At 31.8% G+C, this 19,382-nt stretch overlaps 1 protein-coding gene across 3 annotated transcripts; it reads left to right on the forward strand.

Annotated features, from left to right (window-relative positions):
- The first annotated feature begins 17 nt into the window (after positions 1-17).
- Positions 18-19,084, forward strand: LOC106661645 (sodium-independent sulfate anion transporter-like). Of its 3 annotated transcripts, none has more exons than XM_014385187.2 (12): positions 18-109; positions 15,015-15,206; positions 15,262-15,457; positions 16,135-16,355; positions 16,492-16,666; positions 16,726-16,890; positions 16,953-17,114; positions 17,300-17,440; positions 17,508-17,653; positions 17,715-17,876; positions 17,948-18,101; positions 18,632-19,084. In XM_014385187.2, exons 2-12 carry the CDS (start codon positions 15,027-15,029, stop codon positions 18,787-18,789), a joined length of 1,860 nt encoding a protein of 619 aa, XP_014240673.1. In that variant the 5' UTR covers positions 18-109; positions 15,015-15,026; the 3' UTR covers positions 18,790-19,084. The 3 variants fall into 3 exon arrangements, with proteins under 3 accessions (XP_014240673.1, XP_014240674.1, XP_014240670.1); XM_014385188.2 differs by having other exon boundaries at positions 37-177; XM_014385184.2 differs by lacking the exon at positions 18-109 and adding an exon at positions 10,666-10,955.
- The last annotated feature ends 298 nt before the right edge of the window (positions 19,085-19,382 follow it).

The raw sequence follows: 19,382 nt of genomic DNA on the forward strand, positions 1-19,382 counted from the left end.
GTAGGACCTTCGTTAATTAATTTAAATAATTGTTTTTAAATAGAATCTTGCCGTGCATTTCGCATGCGATTCGTTTGAATTATTTCACTCCAACGACGAAACTATTTTTGTACGTCTGCTATTATTTTAAAGCATGCTTTTTCTACAGTTTGGAAGCTTGATGCATGTTAACATAAGGTGATGACAAAAGCTTTTCTATGTTCCTTTAATCCTTTATAAATTTGACCCAAAAGATAAAAATAAATTTTAAATTAGACCTTAGATAAATTAATTGAAATAATTAATATAGTCAATTATGACCTCTAAACATGTATGGATTAATATAATAAAAATAAATGATGATATTTTGGACTTGATGATACTCCGATAGTTAGCATGTTATATGAATGAAATTGCATGGGGGGGGGGAAGAGCTGCCTTGAACTGTCGAGACGAATTGAGTGAATAATACTTAAAAAGACCTTGAACCATTGAGACGAATTGCTTTAAAAAAATTAAATAAAAAACTTATAAAAAGCTTCTTTCTGTTATTAGTTCAAAATAATTCTCTTTAAAACTACTGTTTAATAGACTAATGATTAATATTAGAAAGTTGAAGTTCTTTTTAATTTTTGTAATATATAAAAGTTGAATTAAATGAACAATTGCTTGTAATTTGATCCTTACCAATCTTTGTCTGCTTTTCCTCACTTGGTTGGTCTGTCAGGTGCTTTTTAGCATTTCATTTCTGTCAGTATGTTTCGATGTCACAAAAATGTCCCAGTTCCAACACTAAAGATGGCTAAATTAGAAAAAGTTGATTTTTGCATTTTTAGTCATAATCAAATTTTCCAAGGAAGAATATTGAGTAATCACTACCATAATTGAGGGGGGTTAGGTTTAAAAAACTACGCCTTTTATTTTGAGCTGAACTGACTAAGTTGTTGACGGCCCGGGAGCTTAACTTTAGCAGCTGAAGCATCTCTGCAAAACAATTGTCTGGGTGATTGAGGTGGCTAAAACTGGCCACATCTGTCACCATGATCAGGCGCTTCAGGCACTAAAAATACGCATGAATATGATCAGAGGTAATGGTAGTCCTAGTAGGTCAGATCGGTACAGAAGCTTCTTTATATCAAGAGCATAGTCAATGAGTGGCTCTCAGGGGATCTGAATAATAAAAGAAAAAAAGGTAGAAACAATGATAGAAATGCTGCTTGATTGTCTCACTTAATTAGAGTGTCATTCCTCGGATCCATATAGGGTGTGTGTACCAATGCTACCTGATGTGAGAATTGTTGAGCAAGCAGAGAGTCTTAGGTCCTCTGGTCCAATTTTTTGGAGAAACAGGGCTGTATTATTTTATATTTTATTTGATAAATATCTTGTTCCCATTGAGAGTGAATGTATTTATTATTGTGAACATGCAGAGAGAGGGGGTAATGGTGAAATAAACCATCGACTCTTCAACTTGAAATTTACATAATATGTGTAAAGGGAGGAATACAGAATACTTTGCCACCCTAATTGAGTCAATATATATGAGTGATTTAAAAACTGCATGGGTTTGAGGGCTGAAATGACCTAACTGTTGCCCTTGGAGCCTAACTTTATCAGCTGGTCAAGACCAAGGTCTGAACCCGGAACTGCCAAAACCAAAGGGTGATTCTCACTTGCTGGTTATTTATTGGAAATTACACAAAAGAAGTTATTGTAGGTCCAAGAAGTCATGGGTTTGGTTCTGTGTATGTATGAACATACTTGAGCAGTATTGAGCTTATATAAATTATTAAATTATTTCCGTTCAGATGATTTAAAAAAATCTTTTATATATATATCTTTAATTCTATAATTTGATCCTTACTAATGATCATCAGTGGGCAGATAATGTGTCTGACAGATCAAACCAGCTAGGATTGGCAGATCAAGATTATTGATAAGTTTCAATTAATTATTCTTTTTATGTAAGGTCTTGCTTGAGATGAAAAAGTTAGTGTCACAAGGGGATTTGAAAGCACGACCTTCGTCTAGTTGATTTTAACTGAAGGTCGTGGGTTCGAATCCCGCTTGTGACACTAACGTTTTCATCTCAACCAAAACCTTACATAAAAAGAGTAATTAATTGAAATAATTAAAATGGTCAATTAGACCACTAACCATAAATGGACTATTGATAAGGATCAAATTGCAGGTTCATCGTCAAATCACAGGAGGAAATTTCACAAAATATTTTTTTATTAATAACTTATCACTTTACTCACTTAAATATTATCAGCTAAACTTTTGTTCCTCGGGAACTTATTAAATCATACAAATTTAGAGAGAACTATATATATTTAAAAAAATATATTGGTCATTGTTAAGAAAAAGTCAAACTTCCTTTGTTTCCTACTGGGTATGTAACAATGGGATTTACTTCATAGCATAAAAAAAGTATTTTCCTCATAAATTCCAAATTCCTTATAAACTATTGCCTTACATTTACCCCATCTTATCAAATTTCATTTTTATTAAGGCGAACCAGTTTGTTTATGTATTTTTGATAACAGGAGTCAACATAGATGAGTTATACTCAAGTATTGGTCTAATTAATAAAATGTACAGTGCCTTTATACATTTAAAATGAATGAATTTTAAACACCTATTTGCAATTATAAATCAAGACCAGACTCAAAGATGACTCCTAGATCCCTTACACAGTTAAAAAATTTTTAAAATATATTTATTTAAAATTATTGTTCTTTAAATCACAGAACATGTATTTGTACGTAATAGGATTTATCTTCCTGTGGAAGTGGATAACATAACAATTTTATCAATAGTATTAAATTCACAATTATTACAGTCCTCAATGTATTTTATAATTTAAAATATCTTGAGCTCATAAAATGTATTTTACAATGGTGTTTCATTTTGGGACTGGACTTGGCCAAAATGGGTTGCAAAAGTATTAGCAATCTCTATACGGTTTTCAGATAAACCTCAATCATATTGCATGGATTCATGTAAAGTGTTGAGGTTTTTTCTTTTGTACACAAAATAAAAAGTTTTTAGGACTCGTCGACAAGGCAGTTTCAATTGCAATTAAATAGTTATGGTGATCCATTTTCACTCACTTGTTATATTCTGAGTGAAGCGTGGAAAACTAAGGGTGATCTTCATGTTAGTTTGACTGCTTATATTGTCTTTTTCATGAATGCAAGTGATTTTAATTAATAAATCAGAAAAAATGTTTTGTTAATCAATTATAGTTGGTATTAGCAAATCATAATACAGACAGTAAAAAAAATCTCATGGCAAAAATGCTTCGTCAGCAATTGAATTGTTAATTTCCTGAGGCAATGAGAAGATCAAGGTCAAGTAGTTTCATGCTTGTTGATGGTTTGTGGTCTGTGAGGTGAGAAATACAGATTATATGGGGTCGACCGGAAAATAATGCAAGTTTACGGTTATAAAATAAAATCCATTAAATAATTGATTTTGAACATTTTTTATTAATTAAAATACTCTCCATCAGTCGCAGTACACTTCTCCCAACGTGATGGCAACTTCTCTATACCTTCTGAATTGAATTTTTAGTCTTTATTATTAACAAATTATGTAAATGCATTTTTCAACGACTTTTGATCAATAAATTTTTTATGTAAAACATTCAGGTTTCTGAAAAAAAATTGGTAGTTGGTAGGCGAGAGGTCTGGAAAGTAGTGAGGATGAGGCAGAACCTTACATTCAAGATTCAATTCTATGTTGTTACATGTGAGGCATGGAGTGGAGCTTTGTTGTTTAATAGAATGGGCCTTTTCTGATTAACTGAAGATGGCTTCAATTATGCTAATTTCTGGTGCATTGCTTCAGTTGGAGAGCTATACATGTCGGCATTGATTGTTTTGTCAGGATTCAAGAAGTTGTAGAAAATCAGCCCAAATGAAGCCCACTGAAGAGTCACCATCACCTATTTTTGATGAGTTGGTGACTTTGGAAAATGTGGTACTGCTTCTACTTTGTTAAGTTAATGTCCACAACGTCTGTGATTGTAGAGAATCCACTTTTCACAATCATGAGTCACAATTCTATCCAGAAAAGGTTTGTTTCTATTTCGGCAAGGAAGTATTGCACAAACTTCATAACAATGATTTTTTTGGTGGGCGTTTAACGCATGAGCACCATTTTCACCATTCCAATTGCCTTAAGGTGGTAGCGACAGTCGATTTGCTAACTGAAAAATTTCTCGAATAATCGTTTTGGGATTTTCTTCAACGAAAGCTCTTAGAACATCATAATCTAGGGAAGAAATCCTTCCACGACCTTCTTTGTCTCCAAGGCTAAACTCTCCATCTTGAAATTTTTTAACCATCTCTGAACGGTGCTCTCACTCACACTGCCATCGCCCCAGACTTCAATGTTTCTGGCTATTTGGGCACCATTCTGACTGAGTTGAAATTAAAAAAATAAATTACGCGGTGAATTCCCCAGTAAAGGAAATGCTTCTGAGGTAAAAACATTTTTGTTTGGAAGGGCATTAAAAAGTGTTGACTTCACACAAAATAATAATCTATTTAACGTAAACAGTTTATTATATTGAGGGGTAATTGAAAGGAAACATGAAAACCTGAATTATTTTCTGGACAACTCAATATTAAATGCTGAAGAACTAGTCTGTTGCCTAATCAAGAACCAAACCTTTGAGGCATTCTTGAAGTCGAGAGTTGTTTTTCACTTAAAATATAAATGAATGAAACTTAAATAATAAATGAATGAATATTTATGTACGTTTAATATATGTAATATATTAAGACTGTATCATTATTTAAACATGACAAAAATATGGAAAATAAGAAGCCATTGTTTTTTTGAAAGAATTTAAAATCGATTTTTCTTAACGGAAAATTTAGAAAATGTTCGTACAAGACGTGTTTTATCCATTTGTTATTTTATCATGAACGTTTTTTTAAACGCTAAGAAACATTTTGACCTGAAAATAACAGATTTGTAGTTAAAATGTTCAGTTATTTCTCTTATCTGTTAGTAAGGCGTCCTGAACGCAGTTTATCTCTCTCGCACGTGTCATCTTCGAACGTGCTAATTGCAATTTTTTTTGTTCCTATGAAGTGGTAAAATTATCTCATTTGGGTATTTAATATGTGTAAAGGATATTTATCTAATCTAGGTCCGTGTAAGCAGTACAGAAAAGTATAACATTTCATCGGGTTTTTTCTCACACAATCTCAATTTCGTTAACGAACTGAATTTTTAATAAAAAGCAAACTAATTTTTAGAACTTCGTAGTTTCATTACATTTCGAATTATCCCGCTTTCTTGTTTGGATTCTTCATAAAATGCCTGTTTAGCGCGTCCGAATTCCGGGATTTCTTCTTGCTTTTCTTTTCTTTTTTACTTCGTCTCTCGAATAACTAATTTTAAACAGCGAACGTTAAAACGAGCGTTTTTGTGTGAGAAAGATATACAATAAAAATTGCTCTGCCTAAATCCATTTGATCAAATATTAATTGGCGTGTTTCCGCGATTATGTTTGCGTTCCGCTTATTAACTAGTCAATTTTGTTTAAAAAACAAAACACTTCCTTCAAAATTTTTATTATTATAGTTAAGCCCTTGGTAAGAAATCCGGAAAAAACGCTTTTCTCATTTTAAAACATAAGAAAACAAATTTACGAAGTATAAATTCAATCTATAAGGTTTCGAGGTCCGATTGACCAAATAAATTCTTTTCAATTAATTAATCGTTAATTAAGGTTTTGGTTGAGATCAAAAAGTCAGTGTCATGAAGTCATGATAGCTCAAGTGGTAGAGGAATGGCGTATTTAGTCAAAGGTCGTGGGTTCGAATCCCGCTCTTGACACTGACTTTTTTATCTCTTGACTTCTATCTCTCAATTTAAACTGATGCCTTCAAAAACGAGTAAAATTTATATTAATTTAAAATTTAAATTTAAATTTAAAATTTAATTTAATAAAAAAAAAAGAAGACTGATCACACTTACTCAAGTATTGTCAAAAGTGTTTGAAACAGCATTACATTGCTTTGATAAATGATGTGGTAAAAAATGATATTTAATGGTTATGAAGAAAAAAAAACCACCCATAACAATGGCACTAGGTGACCTATCAAGGGGGTTCGTCACAGTTATTCATACAATTCTATGGGATAAATTATACCACTTTGGCATCAGGGGTAAATTGTTGAAATTTTGTGAAAATTTCTTCAAAAACAGGAAACAGACTAATAAAAATAATTAATGGAACTTATTGTAGTCATGAATTAGTCATATATGGTGTACCTCAGGGATCCATTTTAGGACCTATATTTTTGTGATATATTTAAATAGCTTAAAAGCTTGTGTAAATAGTACAGATAAGAGTATTTTCCCATTCCAACCTCCTGACGATACTAATTTTAGTAGTAAGTACAATATAAAAAAAATTAAGTGTTAAATGAAGTATATGTTGTTTAATTGATGAAAACCAATGTGGGTTTGTGAAATATAAATCCACTTTAACAAATCTATTAACTTTCCAGCATAGCATACTCGAAGCTTTTGAAACTGGCTGTCAGGTTGACGTCATTTACACTGACTTCAGCAAAGCTTTTGATAAAGTTAACCATGAACTTCTCTGCTCTAAGCTAGAAGCGATTGGCATTCATGGTGGCCTGCTGGAATTGTTGAGAGATTTTCTGATTAACAGAACTCAAATTGTAAAGAATAAGAACCAATATCTGTTACCTCTGGTGTTCCACAAGGTGGCCACATGTCGCCTTTGTTATTTAATATATTTATTAATGATATTGTTAAGTGTTTTACAAATAGTCAATTTAAGTTGTTTGCGGACGATCTCAAAGTATTTAAAATAATAAAATATATTGAAGACTGAAATGTTACAACAAGACATAGCTAATCTAGTCAGATGATCTAAATTATATGATTCTAAAATTGATAAATGCAATGTTATCCATTATCATAAGAAACTTAGTCCATTACAATTTAAATATAATACCTGTGATATAGAACTAATAGCTTTAAACAATATCAAAGACCTAGGTGTAAATTTTGATTTCTCTCTTTCTTTTAGCCTGCATATTGAATCTATTGATAATACATGTTTGAAACTACTTGGTTTCTTGAAAAGAAATACAGGATTTTAATAGTATATTTTGCTTAAAAATATTGGTTTTTTTTTCTCTCTGATAAGGCCAATCTTAGAGTTTAACTCAGTAGTGTGGTCACCTTGTTATCATACTTATATATATAGACTTGAATCTGTGCAAAACAAATTTCTTAAATACTGTTCTTACAAACTTGCTCTAAATTCTAGTTGGATATCGTTTGAAACTCTTAGAAATGTGCTCAACATTAGTTCATTAGAAGATCGTAGATCATCAATTGATATTGTTTTTCTTGTAAAACTTTTAAGGAATATGATTAGTTGTCCTGAATTGTTGAAAATATCCTTTAATATACCAGAAAAGAGGACCAGATTCAGTCCTCTGTTCTTTATACCATTATGTAAAACTACCTAAAAAATGCTCCCATTCCTAGTATATGTACTAAAGCTAATAACTTAAATAGTGATCTGGACTTATTCTGTTCATCTCTGGTCAAAATTAAAGCCGTGTAATTTCACATATTTTAAGTACAGTAAGTACTGTTGTAAAATTGGCTACTTGCCGTTGATGTAATAAATAAAATATATGATTATTTCTGCGCTAACTTCCTAGGTACAGATGTGAATAAAAATCAATTCATCTGTTTTGAGATTGAAAATAACTGTAAACTTTCTAGGTTTTGTACTAGATAATAATCATATTGATTATGTGTGCAGAAAACTTGCTTTGATCTGTTTTATACTAAGAAAATTACAAAATGTTCCTGATATACAAACATACATATATTTATCACTATTTCAAGGAATTGTAAATTATGGCATTTAGATTTTGGGCATGTGAAACATATGCAGGAAAAGAAACAACAAAAAACTAAAAATGCAAAAAAGGCATTAAGCATAATAATCCATGTATGTTTAGCAATCATAATTGACCTATTTAATTATTTCAATTAATTATACATATGCACTAACTTTTTCATTTCAAACAAGACTTTAGATATAAAGTATAATTAATTAAGAATAATAAAAAAAAAAAAAACCAAAGGTTTATAGTAAACCATTAACCAAAGAGCTGAAAGTGATGACCATACCTGCTTTGTACATTTACTCCAATAATATATTAAGGGCAGCCTTATTATTGTGACTCTTTAAAACAACCAAGATTAATACTAGAAATTATAATAATTTGTTAATCCCTTTCTGTTCAATGAAAAAACAGGAAATAGCCCAGAAAACCTAGTGAAATTAGGAAATACAACATGCTCCCCAATAAGATAAAATCGTTATCGACTAATGAATTCATGACATTTATAAAAAAGTTATTAGTAGAAAATCCTATATACCACAAGGATGTATTCAAGGAGGTTGTAAAAAGCGTAAAGTAATGTATTATATATTTATATTCGTTTATTTATTTTGTGACATTTGTATAATGAACTTGTGAACACAATAAAAATATTCTTTTTATGTAAGGTCTTGGTTGAGATCAAAAAGTCAGCATCACGAGCGGGATTCGAACCCACGACCTTCGGCTAAATACGCCACTGCTCTACCACTTGAGCTATTGTGACTTTGATCCCCTCTGTCACCAACTCTCCCTCTCAACCTACAACCTTGACTGGTCTGAAGGTCGTGGGTTCAAATCCCGCTCATGGCGCTGACTTTTTGATCTCAACCAAGATCTTACATAAGAAGAATAATTAATTGAAAGAAGTAACTTGGTCAATTGACCACTAAAACGTAAATGGAATAATAAAAAATATATTCTATAAAATATTTTAAAATATAAACAGTAATTTATCTCATTTTGACCAAATAGAGTTTTTCAATCAAATTTTGCTAAGTGTCTTGTTAATCCATTATTGTCTGTATTAGCAAATTCATAATACAGATGGTAAGGAAAATCTCATGGTAAAAATGCTTTGTCAGCAATTCAAACATTGATTTCCTGAGATAATGAGACCAAGAAATACAGATTATAGGTTCATCACTGTTCGGACCACATGCCGAAACTCACAATGTATATATGTATATGATTACTCTTCCTTATGTTTCTTTTTTAATTTTTAACTTGATTCTCATCTTCTAATTTTCCATCTTGTTGGAAGCATGCCATTGTACCATTTTCAAAAGTTAATTCACCAAAACATATTTTAGACCTATCATTGTTACACCTTTGCCCATGATTAAAATGATTGAACAGCCAAAGAAAAGAACAAAAAGCTGAACCCATTTCAGTCTGGTTTTCATTCAGGGCATAACTTTTTCATCTACCGAAAATAACGGAGGATTGTCGTAGAAAAGTTGATCAAAGTAACTGTACAATTCTAATTTTATTAGATTTCAAAAATGCTTTAGATCAGACAATCTATTCTATTATCATAGCGTGTCTCACAATTTAAATTTAATTACTCAGCAGTCATATCTAGATAATCAAAATCCTTTTTAAGAAGCTAACAAAAGCCTTAAATATTAAATTTTTTTTTATTCCTTTAATTTTTTTAAAAATAAAGTTGACCCAAAAGATAAAAACTATTATATTTTGGCATTGATGAAAAAAAAAAAATTGTGTTCTCTTGAACTGTTGAAACAAATTGAGTGAATAATACTGAATCATTGAGACAATTGTTCGGTGTGGCAGATTCATTCGGGGTGGTGGAATACTTGATATTCTTCCATCACCCTTTACACCTATTATTATAACTAACCTAATCGAGGATTGATGGGTGCTCAATATTCTTCCATCAGCCCTTTCACGTTTGATATACAATCACGACACATTCACGCTAATAAATACATTCACTATGAACACACACTATAGAACACAAAACAACACATAATCAGTACTATATATATTAAAACAACCCTTATTCACAAAATCAGATCAAGGAACCCATTTATTTGCTGCCGAACTCAAGTACAATTCTCATATGATGGCATTTGTATATACTCTCTATACTGAACCACGGAGTGGCATCCATTCGTTAGTATAAATGTTGTACATTTATTTATAAATTATTAAACACATGGAAAATTTTATTGTCTCTATTATTTTATTATTTTTAAATAGTGTGTCAAACAGGATGGCCAATCTTTTACAAACGTACCACAATTCAAGACAATTTTTCGAATAATTTAAATTAGCAAGTGTGAGATGCCCTTCTGATTTGCATCCGACGCTTGGATGCCTCAGGTCTTTTTTTGTTGAAATTACTTTGAAATTGATGAAATTACTTTCTTCTTTCTTCCCTTGCTGTTTTATTTATTTATTTATTTTTTATGAAATAAAACCACCCAATTATTAATGAAACAGATGTGAAAGCTCAACTAATCTATAAAGATATATGTAATCGAATTTTATTTTTAAATTATATATGCACCAGCTATCATAAACTCTTTCTGCTTTATTTATGAATGTAAATTAAGAGTCTATTAGTAATTTTCTTGTTTTGTGATGTTCTGGTTTGGTAATTTATGCATTTCTTTTTTAACAAACATTTATTTCTGGCATGTCAGACTTAAATATTTATTTCACATCTTCCACAGTTGTTGAATAGAAAATAAATGCATTCTCAATAGGATTGCTAGTTCATAGACTTATTACATTCGTGACATTGCACGAATAAATTTACCCCGTTCATTCATATTTGCGAAAAGTGTCTAATCGTTAGCGGTCTCCAGTAATAATAACAAGTGGATCCATAATAAATACTGTCTTGTGGCTGTAATAATTATTCCAAGGCTTGAGGAAGGTCATTTTTGCTCCCTTCCATTCCTTGAATCCCCCCCATGCATCTCCCTTTCATCAAGGCATTCTCCACAAGAGTCACAGTTTAATTCGGCATTCACATTACTGGTAAGACATGCTATGTTCTATCATTTTTTTTATAATTTTTAAATTTTTAAAATTTTTTAAAGTTAATCGTTTGATGATTTCCAGTTTTTTCTTAACAATTAATGGCTGAGATATAATCTAAAAACATGTTTGTGCATTATATTGCAAATTTGATAATAATAATAAAAACAATAATAATAATAATTGTTTTTAAAAAGTTTGCAAAAATGATTAGCTAAATTATAGATTGAATTATATTGTAAATATTGACTTATTAAAATAAGTCCTCTTTTTAAAAAATCAAAGACTTTCATGTTTTTCACAAACAGGTTTGAATGTAAACAGGAATTGAACGTCATTGTACAATATATGTTTACGCTATAAACTAGATTCCATTTCAAGGGAAATCAATGAGTTTGAAGGAATTACTACATCTTTGAACATTTAAATAAATATATTAAGAATTTATGCTTAAATGCTGAAGAACCAGTCTGTGACCTAATCAAGAACCAAGCCTTCTTCTGGCCTTCGAGGCATTCTTGAGGATTGTTTTTCACTTAATAATAAATGAATGAATATTTATTTACGTTTAATATACGTAATATACTAAGACTGTAACATTATTTTTAAACATGACAAAAATAAGGAAAATAAGGGAATATAAGAAGCCATTGGTGTTTTGAAAGAAATGGGTAAAATTGTAAAATTTTTAAACATCTAAGAAACATTTTGGCTTGTAAATAACTGACTTGTAGTTAAAATATTGTTTTATTGTCAGTAAGTGGTCCTTAACTCAGTTTATCTACCTTTGGCGTGTATCATCTGTTTGAACTTGCAATTTTTTTTTGCTATGAAATAAAATGATCTCATTTGGTATAGAGGAATTTGTATAGAAGATATTTATATAACAAGGTCTGTTGTTAGGCAGTATAGTCTTGTAGAATTTCATCAGTGTTTTTGTTGTACATTGTTTTTAAAGTCAATGTTGTCTTTAAAGAATGGGATTTTTAATAAATAGCAAACTAATTCGTACAACTTGTAGTTTTATTACAGTTTGAATTTTATCTGGCTTTCTTGCTTGGGTTCTTCATAAAATGCATGTTTTGTGAACCCAAATTCCAGAATTTCATCTCGTTTTTTTTCCACACTTTTGACTAGAATAAATAATTTTAAACAGTGAACGATAAAAAGTTTGTTTTGTGTGAGAAAGATATACAATAAAAATTGCCCTGTCTAAATCCATTTGATCAAATTTTAATTGGCGTATTTCCACCATTATGTTTGCGTTCCGCTTATTAACTAGTCAATTTTGTTAAAAAAAAAATCCTTAAAATTTTCTAATATTATAGTTAAGGCCTTGGTGAGCAATAATTTAAAAAATGCTTTTCTCATAGGCTATCATAAACAAACACATTTACAAAATATAAATTGAAACCTCGACTCCTTTAAACTGATATCTTGAAAAAACAAGTAAAATTCTATTAATTTTTTCATTTAAAAATTAGGAAAAAAACCCTGAAAATTATCACCCGAATAAAATTCATAGCTGTAGGAATTCCATGGTTCATTGGCTTTTTCCCCCCTGTGTGTCACTCAACCAGGTGACTTTGACACGAAAAATCATTCATCAAGAATTATTTTTATTGGGATTGTAGTAAAAAAAAAAAAAAAAAAAAACCATGAAAGGTGTTGACATTATCTTATACCCCTCTCAAATGACTTTTCTGACCTCAGACCAGCCAGTTACCAAACTCTTTGCAATGCTGTATCAATCTATCATTGATCGACCCACATATTTCTAAATTGGCACATTATTAATATATACAAACAATGGGCAGTGATCAAATGCCATCAAGAGCGGGTCAGTTGGGCAACTGGTTGATGAACTTGAATATTTTCAACTGTCCATGGTTACATAATAAACCTTTGCTGCTATACTATTGAATGCTTTCACTTCTTTCAAACCCCATGTATTTAAGACTCATTTTTAATTTGGTTTATTGTTTATGTTACAACAAAACTTAAAGTAATATAATGTATTAAAATATTTTTATTATTTTGGAATAAGGTAGTGCCTTACAGCTAAAAACTGGTTAATTGCTTTATAACTAGTGACTAGATAACACCACTATTTTATAAAATTTTTATTGATTGTTATTACTTATCAGAAAACAATAATTGTTTCAAATTACAGTCTTTTGCAAAAGCAGAAGTCTCAGGATTGGCCCAGGTCTGCTTTTATGCCACATCCCATGCCTTTTTCTGTATATCCAGAAAAGTCAATGTTACACACAAAATTTGAAGGGTCATGCCTTGGTTCGTTATTGTGTGCGAGTAGGTAAAACTTGAGGTAAAAATCATTTTCAGAACAGTGTGTGTGAGAAGTAAAGGTCTTTTATTATATATATTTTTGGGTAGTTTGATAATCTCTTATGATGGTGAGGGTACTAAAAAGCAGATGTTTGGTGTTCCCCAAACACTGCAGCTTTAAAGGCTTATTGTACTTTTCTTAGTTCTTCGGTTCAGTTAAGTTGATCTTTCTGTTAAGAAGCAATTATTTTCCTGTGTTTTCTTAGTATCTTGTGTCCTAATTGGGTGGTTGTTTTGCATTCTAAGATAAAATGGGTGGTAGTTTCTTCCTCATCGGATAACTTACAAATGAGCTCATCTTTGAATATACATTCTCAGATACTAGTATATTGCCCGATCCCTGAGTTTTACCCTGTTTAACTAAAGCAGTGTGTTTGCCAGTTTTAGGTGAGGGTTCTTTACCTTTTGTTTTTGTGAGGAGGGTGTACTTGACCTAATTATCCCAAATATAAGTTCAAACCTTATAGTTGGTCTTCTAGTTCATTACCCATTCCTAAAGGGCGGAATTTGCAATGGAAAAAATGCATTTGTTTCACAGTTGAAAGAATGCGGCGAATTTAGAATAGCGCATTTAATCTTGATGTACCTTTTTATCAAACATCCTTCTTAGCTGTTAAATAAGTACCCTGGCATTTTCCAAGGTTTTTGGTGCATTGTATACATTCTTGGATGTGACAATTTTATGTGCCGATGCTTCTAAGGCTGCTTGCCTGTTTTTTGTCAGTGTAAACTCAATTTAAGATTTTTTTATAGCACAAGACAGTAGCATGGTTTCAGACGTATTGAGTTTGATTACTCATTTTTTGGGTTTGCTCCTTTTCCTCCGTTGGTTTCAGAGCTATCTGTTTACCTTTTATTTTGTTCTCTCCCGATTTCTTCTTCTGCTTTTGGTCTGTTCTAAAGGATTTTTCTAGGATCATCCCCGAACATCCTGATGTGCGTATTTTCTCCGGTTTTGTTTATCAGAGATGCTTCAGAATTTTTTCTTCTGTGGCTAATCTGTGATATTTTTTAAAATAAAAGATGGTGAAATGAGTCTCACGGATAAAACAAGTTCATAATAGGCAGACCAGAATGCGCAGATGATCTCACAAACTTCACAATATGTCAAATGTTATTGCCAAGGGTATTTTTTTAGTGAATATTTGCTATTGTTTTCTTAAGCGTGGTAATAATAAAACAAAAAATAAAAGTGGAAAGTAAATGCGAATTTTGTGTGTGAAGGACACAACCATGATCAGAAATATTTAAACAATTAGTCAAACCATCTAAATAATCGTATGTTCCTATTTCACCTTATTTGATATAAGACTAAACAATAGAGTAAAGATAATACTCAAAGAACAAATGCTTGTATATTTTTATCTATTCATGATATCCTTGTTAAAGTGGAAACAATAAATTAGAAAAGAAAATAATAGATAGATTTTATTTAAAGTAATTTTATTATTATTTTTATTTATTATATACATTAATAACATTAATATAAACAATAATAACTAAGAATAGAGAAGATTTGATGGATTTTGTTTGAGCATGCTCTAAACATAAAATTATAAAGTTTAGGAAAATATTGTTTTTATGGTTTAACTAAAAAAGTTAATTTAGAAACTTGTGCTAAACAAGTATCCTAATCAAAATTATTTTTTTACAAATGCACAATTAAATTTTTTTAAAATAAAATTTTATATTAATAATTTTTGTTTCCAGTATTAAAGAAACATGACTGTGGATAAGGCAAAGTTAAAAGTTTTTTTAAGGAAGCGAATACCAATAATCTCATGGCTTCCTAAATACAATTCAGAAACAGCGATCGCAGACTTGATCGCTGGTGTCACGGTCGGTCTGACTGTGATGCCTCAAGCCCTTGCTTATGCCGCACTTGCTGGATTACAGCCACAGGTAATTTGAACAATAAATTAAATGGCGTTTTATACTAATATCTTCTTTTTGTTAGTATGGCTTATATTCTTCATTCATCGGCTGTTTCGTTTACACAGTATTCGGAAGTTGCAAGGACATAACAATTGGACCTACAGCTTTGATGTCTCTGATGACTTATCAGCAGGTGCATAACAGAAATCCTGATTATGCCGTTTTGTTATGCTTCTTAACTGGTTGTGTCATGTTAGTAATGACATTTCTTCGTTTAGGTAAATTTTTAATTTTATTTCTTGGTGGAAGGGGATAGTGATAAAGAAAATTCTAAGGGTGATGAATTGAACCCACAACCGCTAAGAAGAGTCTGACGCGCTAACCCCTTGGTCCCCCTTTTTGATTATAAATATTGATCATAATACAATTAATTAAGGTTTTTAGTTGAGATGAAAAAAAGTTAATGGCACGAGCGGGATTCGAACCCACGATCTTCGGCTAGATACGCCGCTGCTCTNTAGGAAGTTGATGTCCGAGTGGATCGAGGTCACGATAGTTCAAGTGGTAGAGCAGCGGCGTATCTAGCCGAAGATCGTGGGTTCGAATCCCGCTCGTGCCATTAACTTTTTTCATCTCAATTAAAAACCTTACAACTCTCAACACAACATACAAGGATGGCACAATTACACAGAAGACAAACACTTTGAGCCCTGAAGATGATCTCAATAAAAGATCAAAACGTTGGCACGATAAAGAGAATGTTTTTCTGAAACCTACATCAAACCCGACCGCATCTCACGATATCTGAATTACTAAAAACCTTAATTAATTGTAATGTATCAATTGGTCAAGCGGACCACGAAATTAGTGAATTTATTGACCATATTCTCGTGTTTACCCATAATCTTGAAAAATGTCCTTTGGTCAGTTTTTACTTTTGTGAAATTTGTTTCAGGTGTTTTGGTTGAATTTATTTCTCAACCCGTTACAGTCGGATTCACTACTGCGACATCAGTTATTATTGTGGTGTCGCAGGTGAAAGGCCTCCTCGGTCTTTCATACGATTCGGGTGATTTCATATCTACGGTGCAAAAGGCTGTGATGAACATCCACAATACGAGAATATGGGATGCTACAATGGGATTTGTATGCATTGCCATTCTTCTCTTTTTAAGGGTTAATATTTCTTAATCTACCACAATAATGGAGTTTTAACAAAAATTTGAAGTTATGACTACACGATTAACTTTAAGAAGTTAGAATTGTTTACGATCTATTAAGTCCACTTATAAATTTTATTTTGGTTATATAGAAAATCAAAGATTTTGTGGTGGTTGACAACTTGAAATCGACTAAACGACAAAGAATAATCGCAAAGTCCTTTTGGCTTTTGTCCACATCAAGGAACGCACTTATTGTTATTGTCTGTTCCCTTTTGTCTTATTTTTTGAAAAATGAGTATGGGGAAACTCCTTTTAAACTGACAGGTATAATTTTTATCACTTCTTCTAAGTTAAAAAAGGTAATTTGAAGTTTGTTTAAATAGGTAATGTCAGGTCTGGCATCCCGCCCATCCAGTTTCCTCCTTTTTCGACGACCCTCGGCAACCAGACAGTCGGATTTACCGAAATGGTGTCACAGCTGGGCTCTTCGGTGATACTCGTTCCTGTTATTGCCGTACTTGGCAATGTGGCAATTGCTAAAGCCTTTGGTAATTTCATTTTATTAAAAATATAATGTATCCAAATGTATAAAAGTGTAAATACACCATAGCTGGAGGCGAGCCAGTGGACGCGACGCAAGAACTCTTCACCTTAGCCGGTTGTAATCTTCTGGGTTCATTTGTATCTTCGATGCCGATCACAGGTTCATTTTCAAGATCTGCAGTCAATCACGCAAGCGGTGTGCGAACCACAATGGGCGGCGTTTACACAGGTGATCCTCATTTTTATTTCCACAATTCCAGACGCCTGGAGTCTAAAAGTGTTACGAACAGAATTTTTATATTTTTTAAATTCACCATTGGAGAGCCAGTCGGCCACCATTAATCAAGCTGATTCTGTACGTTGTGTTTGAAATGTAGAGTGAAGTGGAATGTGAAAGAGACTTGACATTTACAGGAGTCCTTCTCCTGTTGGCACTCGGAGCCCTCACGCCATACTTTTACTACATTCCCAAAGCATCACTCGCAGCCGTCATTATCTGCGCTGTCATATTCATGATCGAATATGAGGTTATTAAACCTATGTGGAAGGCAAGCCGTAAGTTTTTAAAATTGAATTTACAAGTTGTAAACGTTTTTGTTTTTTCTCTTAATTTTTGTTACAGGAAGAGACATAATTCCAATGTTTGCAACATTTATTACATGCTTGTTGATTGGAGTTGAGCTGGGAATTTTAATCGGCGTGGGCATAAACATAGCACTGCTTTTATTCTACTCAGCAAAGCCAAACATTAAAACAGAGAAATCCCAGGTAAATTATTGTAAATTATATGTAAATTTTGTTAAAAGTAAATTTATCTTTATTTTTTTAGAGTGAAAATGGCATAGAGTATATGTGTGTAAAACCAAATTCAAGCATATATTTCCCCGGCGTTGAACACTTCAGGTACACAGTGCTGAAAGCAGGAGCCGCCAAACTGCCTGTAGTTATTGACTGCTCTCTTGTAGAAAGTACTGATTTTACAACTGCAAAGGTAGAATTCCATTTCTTAATTGGTTATTTTTAAATAAAATTCAATTAAATATTCAATTTTAATTTTTTCAGGGCATATCTTCATTGCTGAAAGATTTCAAGTCGAGATCACAAGCCCTTATTTTCGTTAATGTCCATCCATCTCTTTTAGCGGTCTTAAAGCCGATTTGCACACAGTATTTCGTGTACATGAGTTCTTCACATGAGCTCGGTAGTGCTTTAGCAGGTATGAAATTTTGCTATTAGTATTCTAACACCCAATCCAATCTTTTCAATCCAAAGTTCTCCAGCATATCCTCCTAAAAAAGCGCTCCTTTTACGTCACCAATCAAATAATCCATAAATATGTAAAAAACCAATTCATGAAGGATCTGATACGAACATGCTTCCTCAATTTCCACCCCTAACTATCCCTCCTTTCTGACCACTAAACAAATTCTTTCTTCAAAGTCCACCCTTAAAATCCTCCATGCAGTTTAAAATGATGATAGCCTTGTGACTTCCTATCTTAACTCTCCAAATTAAATAAAAGAGAGTCCTTCACTGGCTGGTTTCTATCCACACTGCCTCCTGTTCTGACAGATCTATCAGATTTGAATAAAACTATCTATACTATTTGCTCAAAGTAGATTTATATTGTACAGATAGTAATAAATAAAAGAACTTAAAAAAGAAAAGTATTTTATAAAACTTAGCTGTGTTCGCAATGTTATTATGAAGTTTTTTTTTTTTTTTTTTTTTTTTTTTTAATTGCAGAGCTGAGGAAGTACGGCAATCCTGAGGAATTAACTCATATCTCGACTGAGTTGAAAGAGTTGCCGCGCCGGGACCCCGATGATAACAAAGACTGCGAGGAACCTCTCCTCGTCACGAGCAAACCTCTGAACATCGTACCTCACAACCCAGAAGTTTAACTCATTTGAAAATAACTATATAATGAAAGACATTCAACAATTGTAAATATTTGTTTAAATACGCATATTTTTATTTATTGATCAAATTGAATTTTTTGTTGTTTACTTTTTGTAAATTTTGTATAATTTTAAAAACAAAACTTTTTTGATAGTTAGTAGAGTACTAAGATTTATTGCTTATTAGTAGAGCATAAAAAAGACTATTATGTACTTAATTACTTGAACATGTTAAATTACTTCCTTTAAAAAAAAAAAAAAGTACTTATGTTAACAGTATGCTATTTTAAGTACTTAACAAGAATAATCAGCTCCTTGTAAATACTTTTTACAACTTTGTAATTCACGAAATTACAACTATAATCCCAATATAATGTGTATCCCCCCATGATTATTACAGCTTACAGCATAGCCCTTTTAATAAACCAACGAGAGTAGGCACACCAAGATGATTGAAGATAACAAGCTACCATATAATTAAACTTAAAATAGAGTACAATATAGCCAAAACTTGAGAATAAATACAAACCATAATTTTGACGACCTGAAATAAAAATGAAGCCGCAAAAGAAGAGAAAGGAAAAATCTTGGACCTG

This window comes from Cimex lectularius, unplaced genomic scaffold (genome assembly GCF_000648675.2).
Source record: "Cimex lectularius strain Harlan isolate CLEC.00 unplaced genomic scaffold, Clec_2.1 scaffold80, whole genome shotgun sequence".
NCBI lineage: Eukaryota > Metazoa > Arthropoda > Insecta > Hemiptera > Cimicidae > Cimex > Cimex lectularius.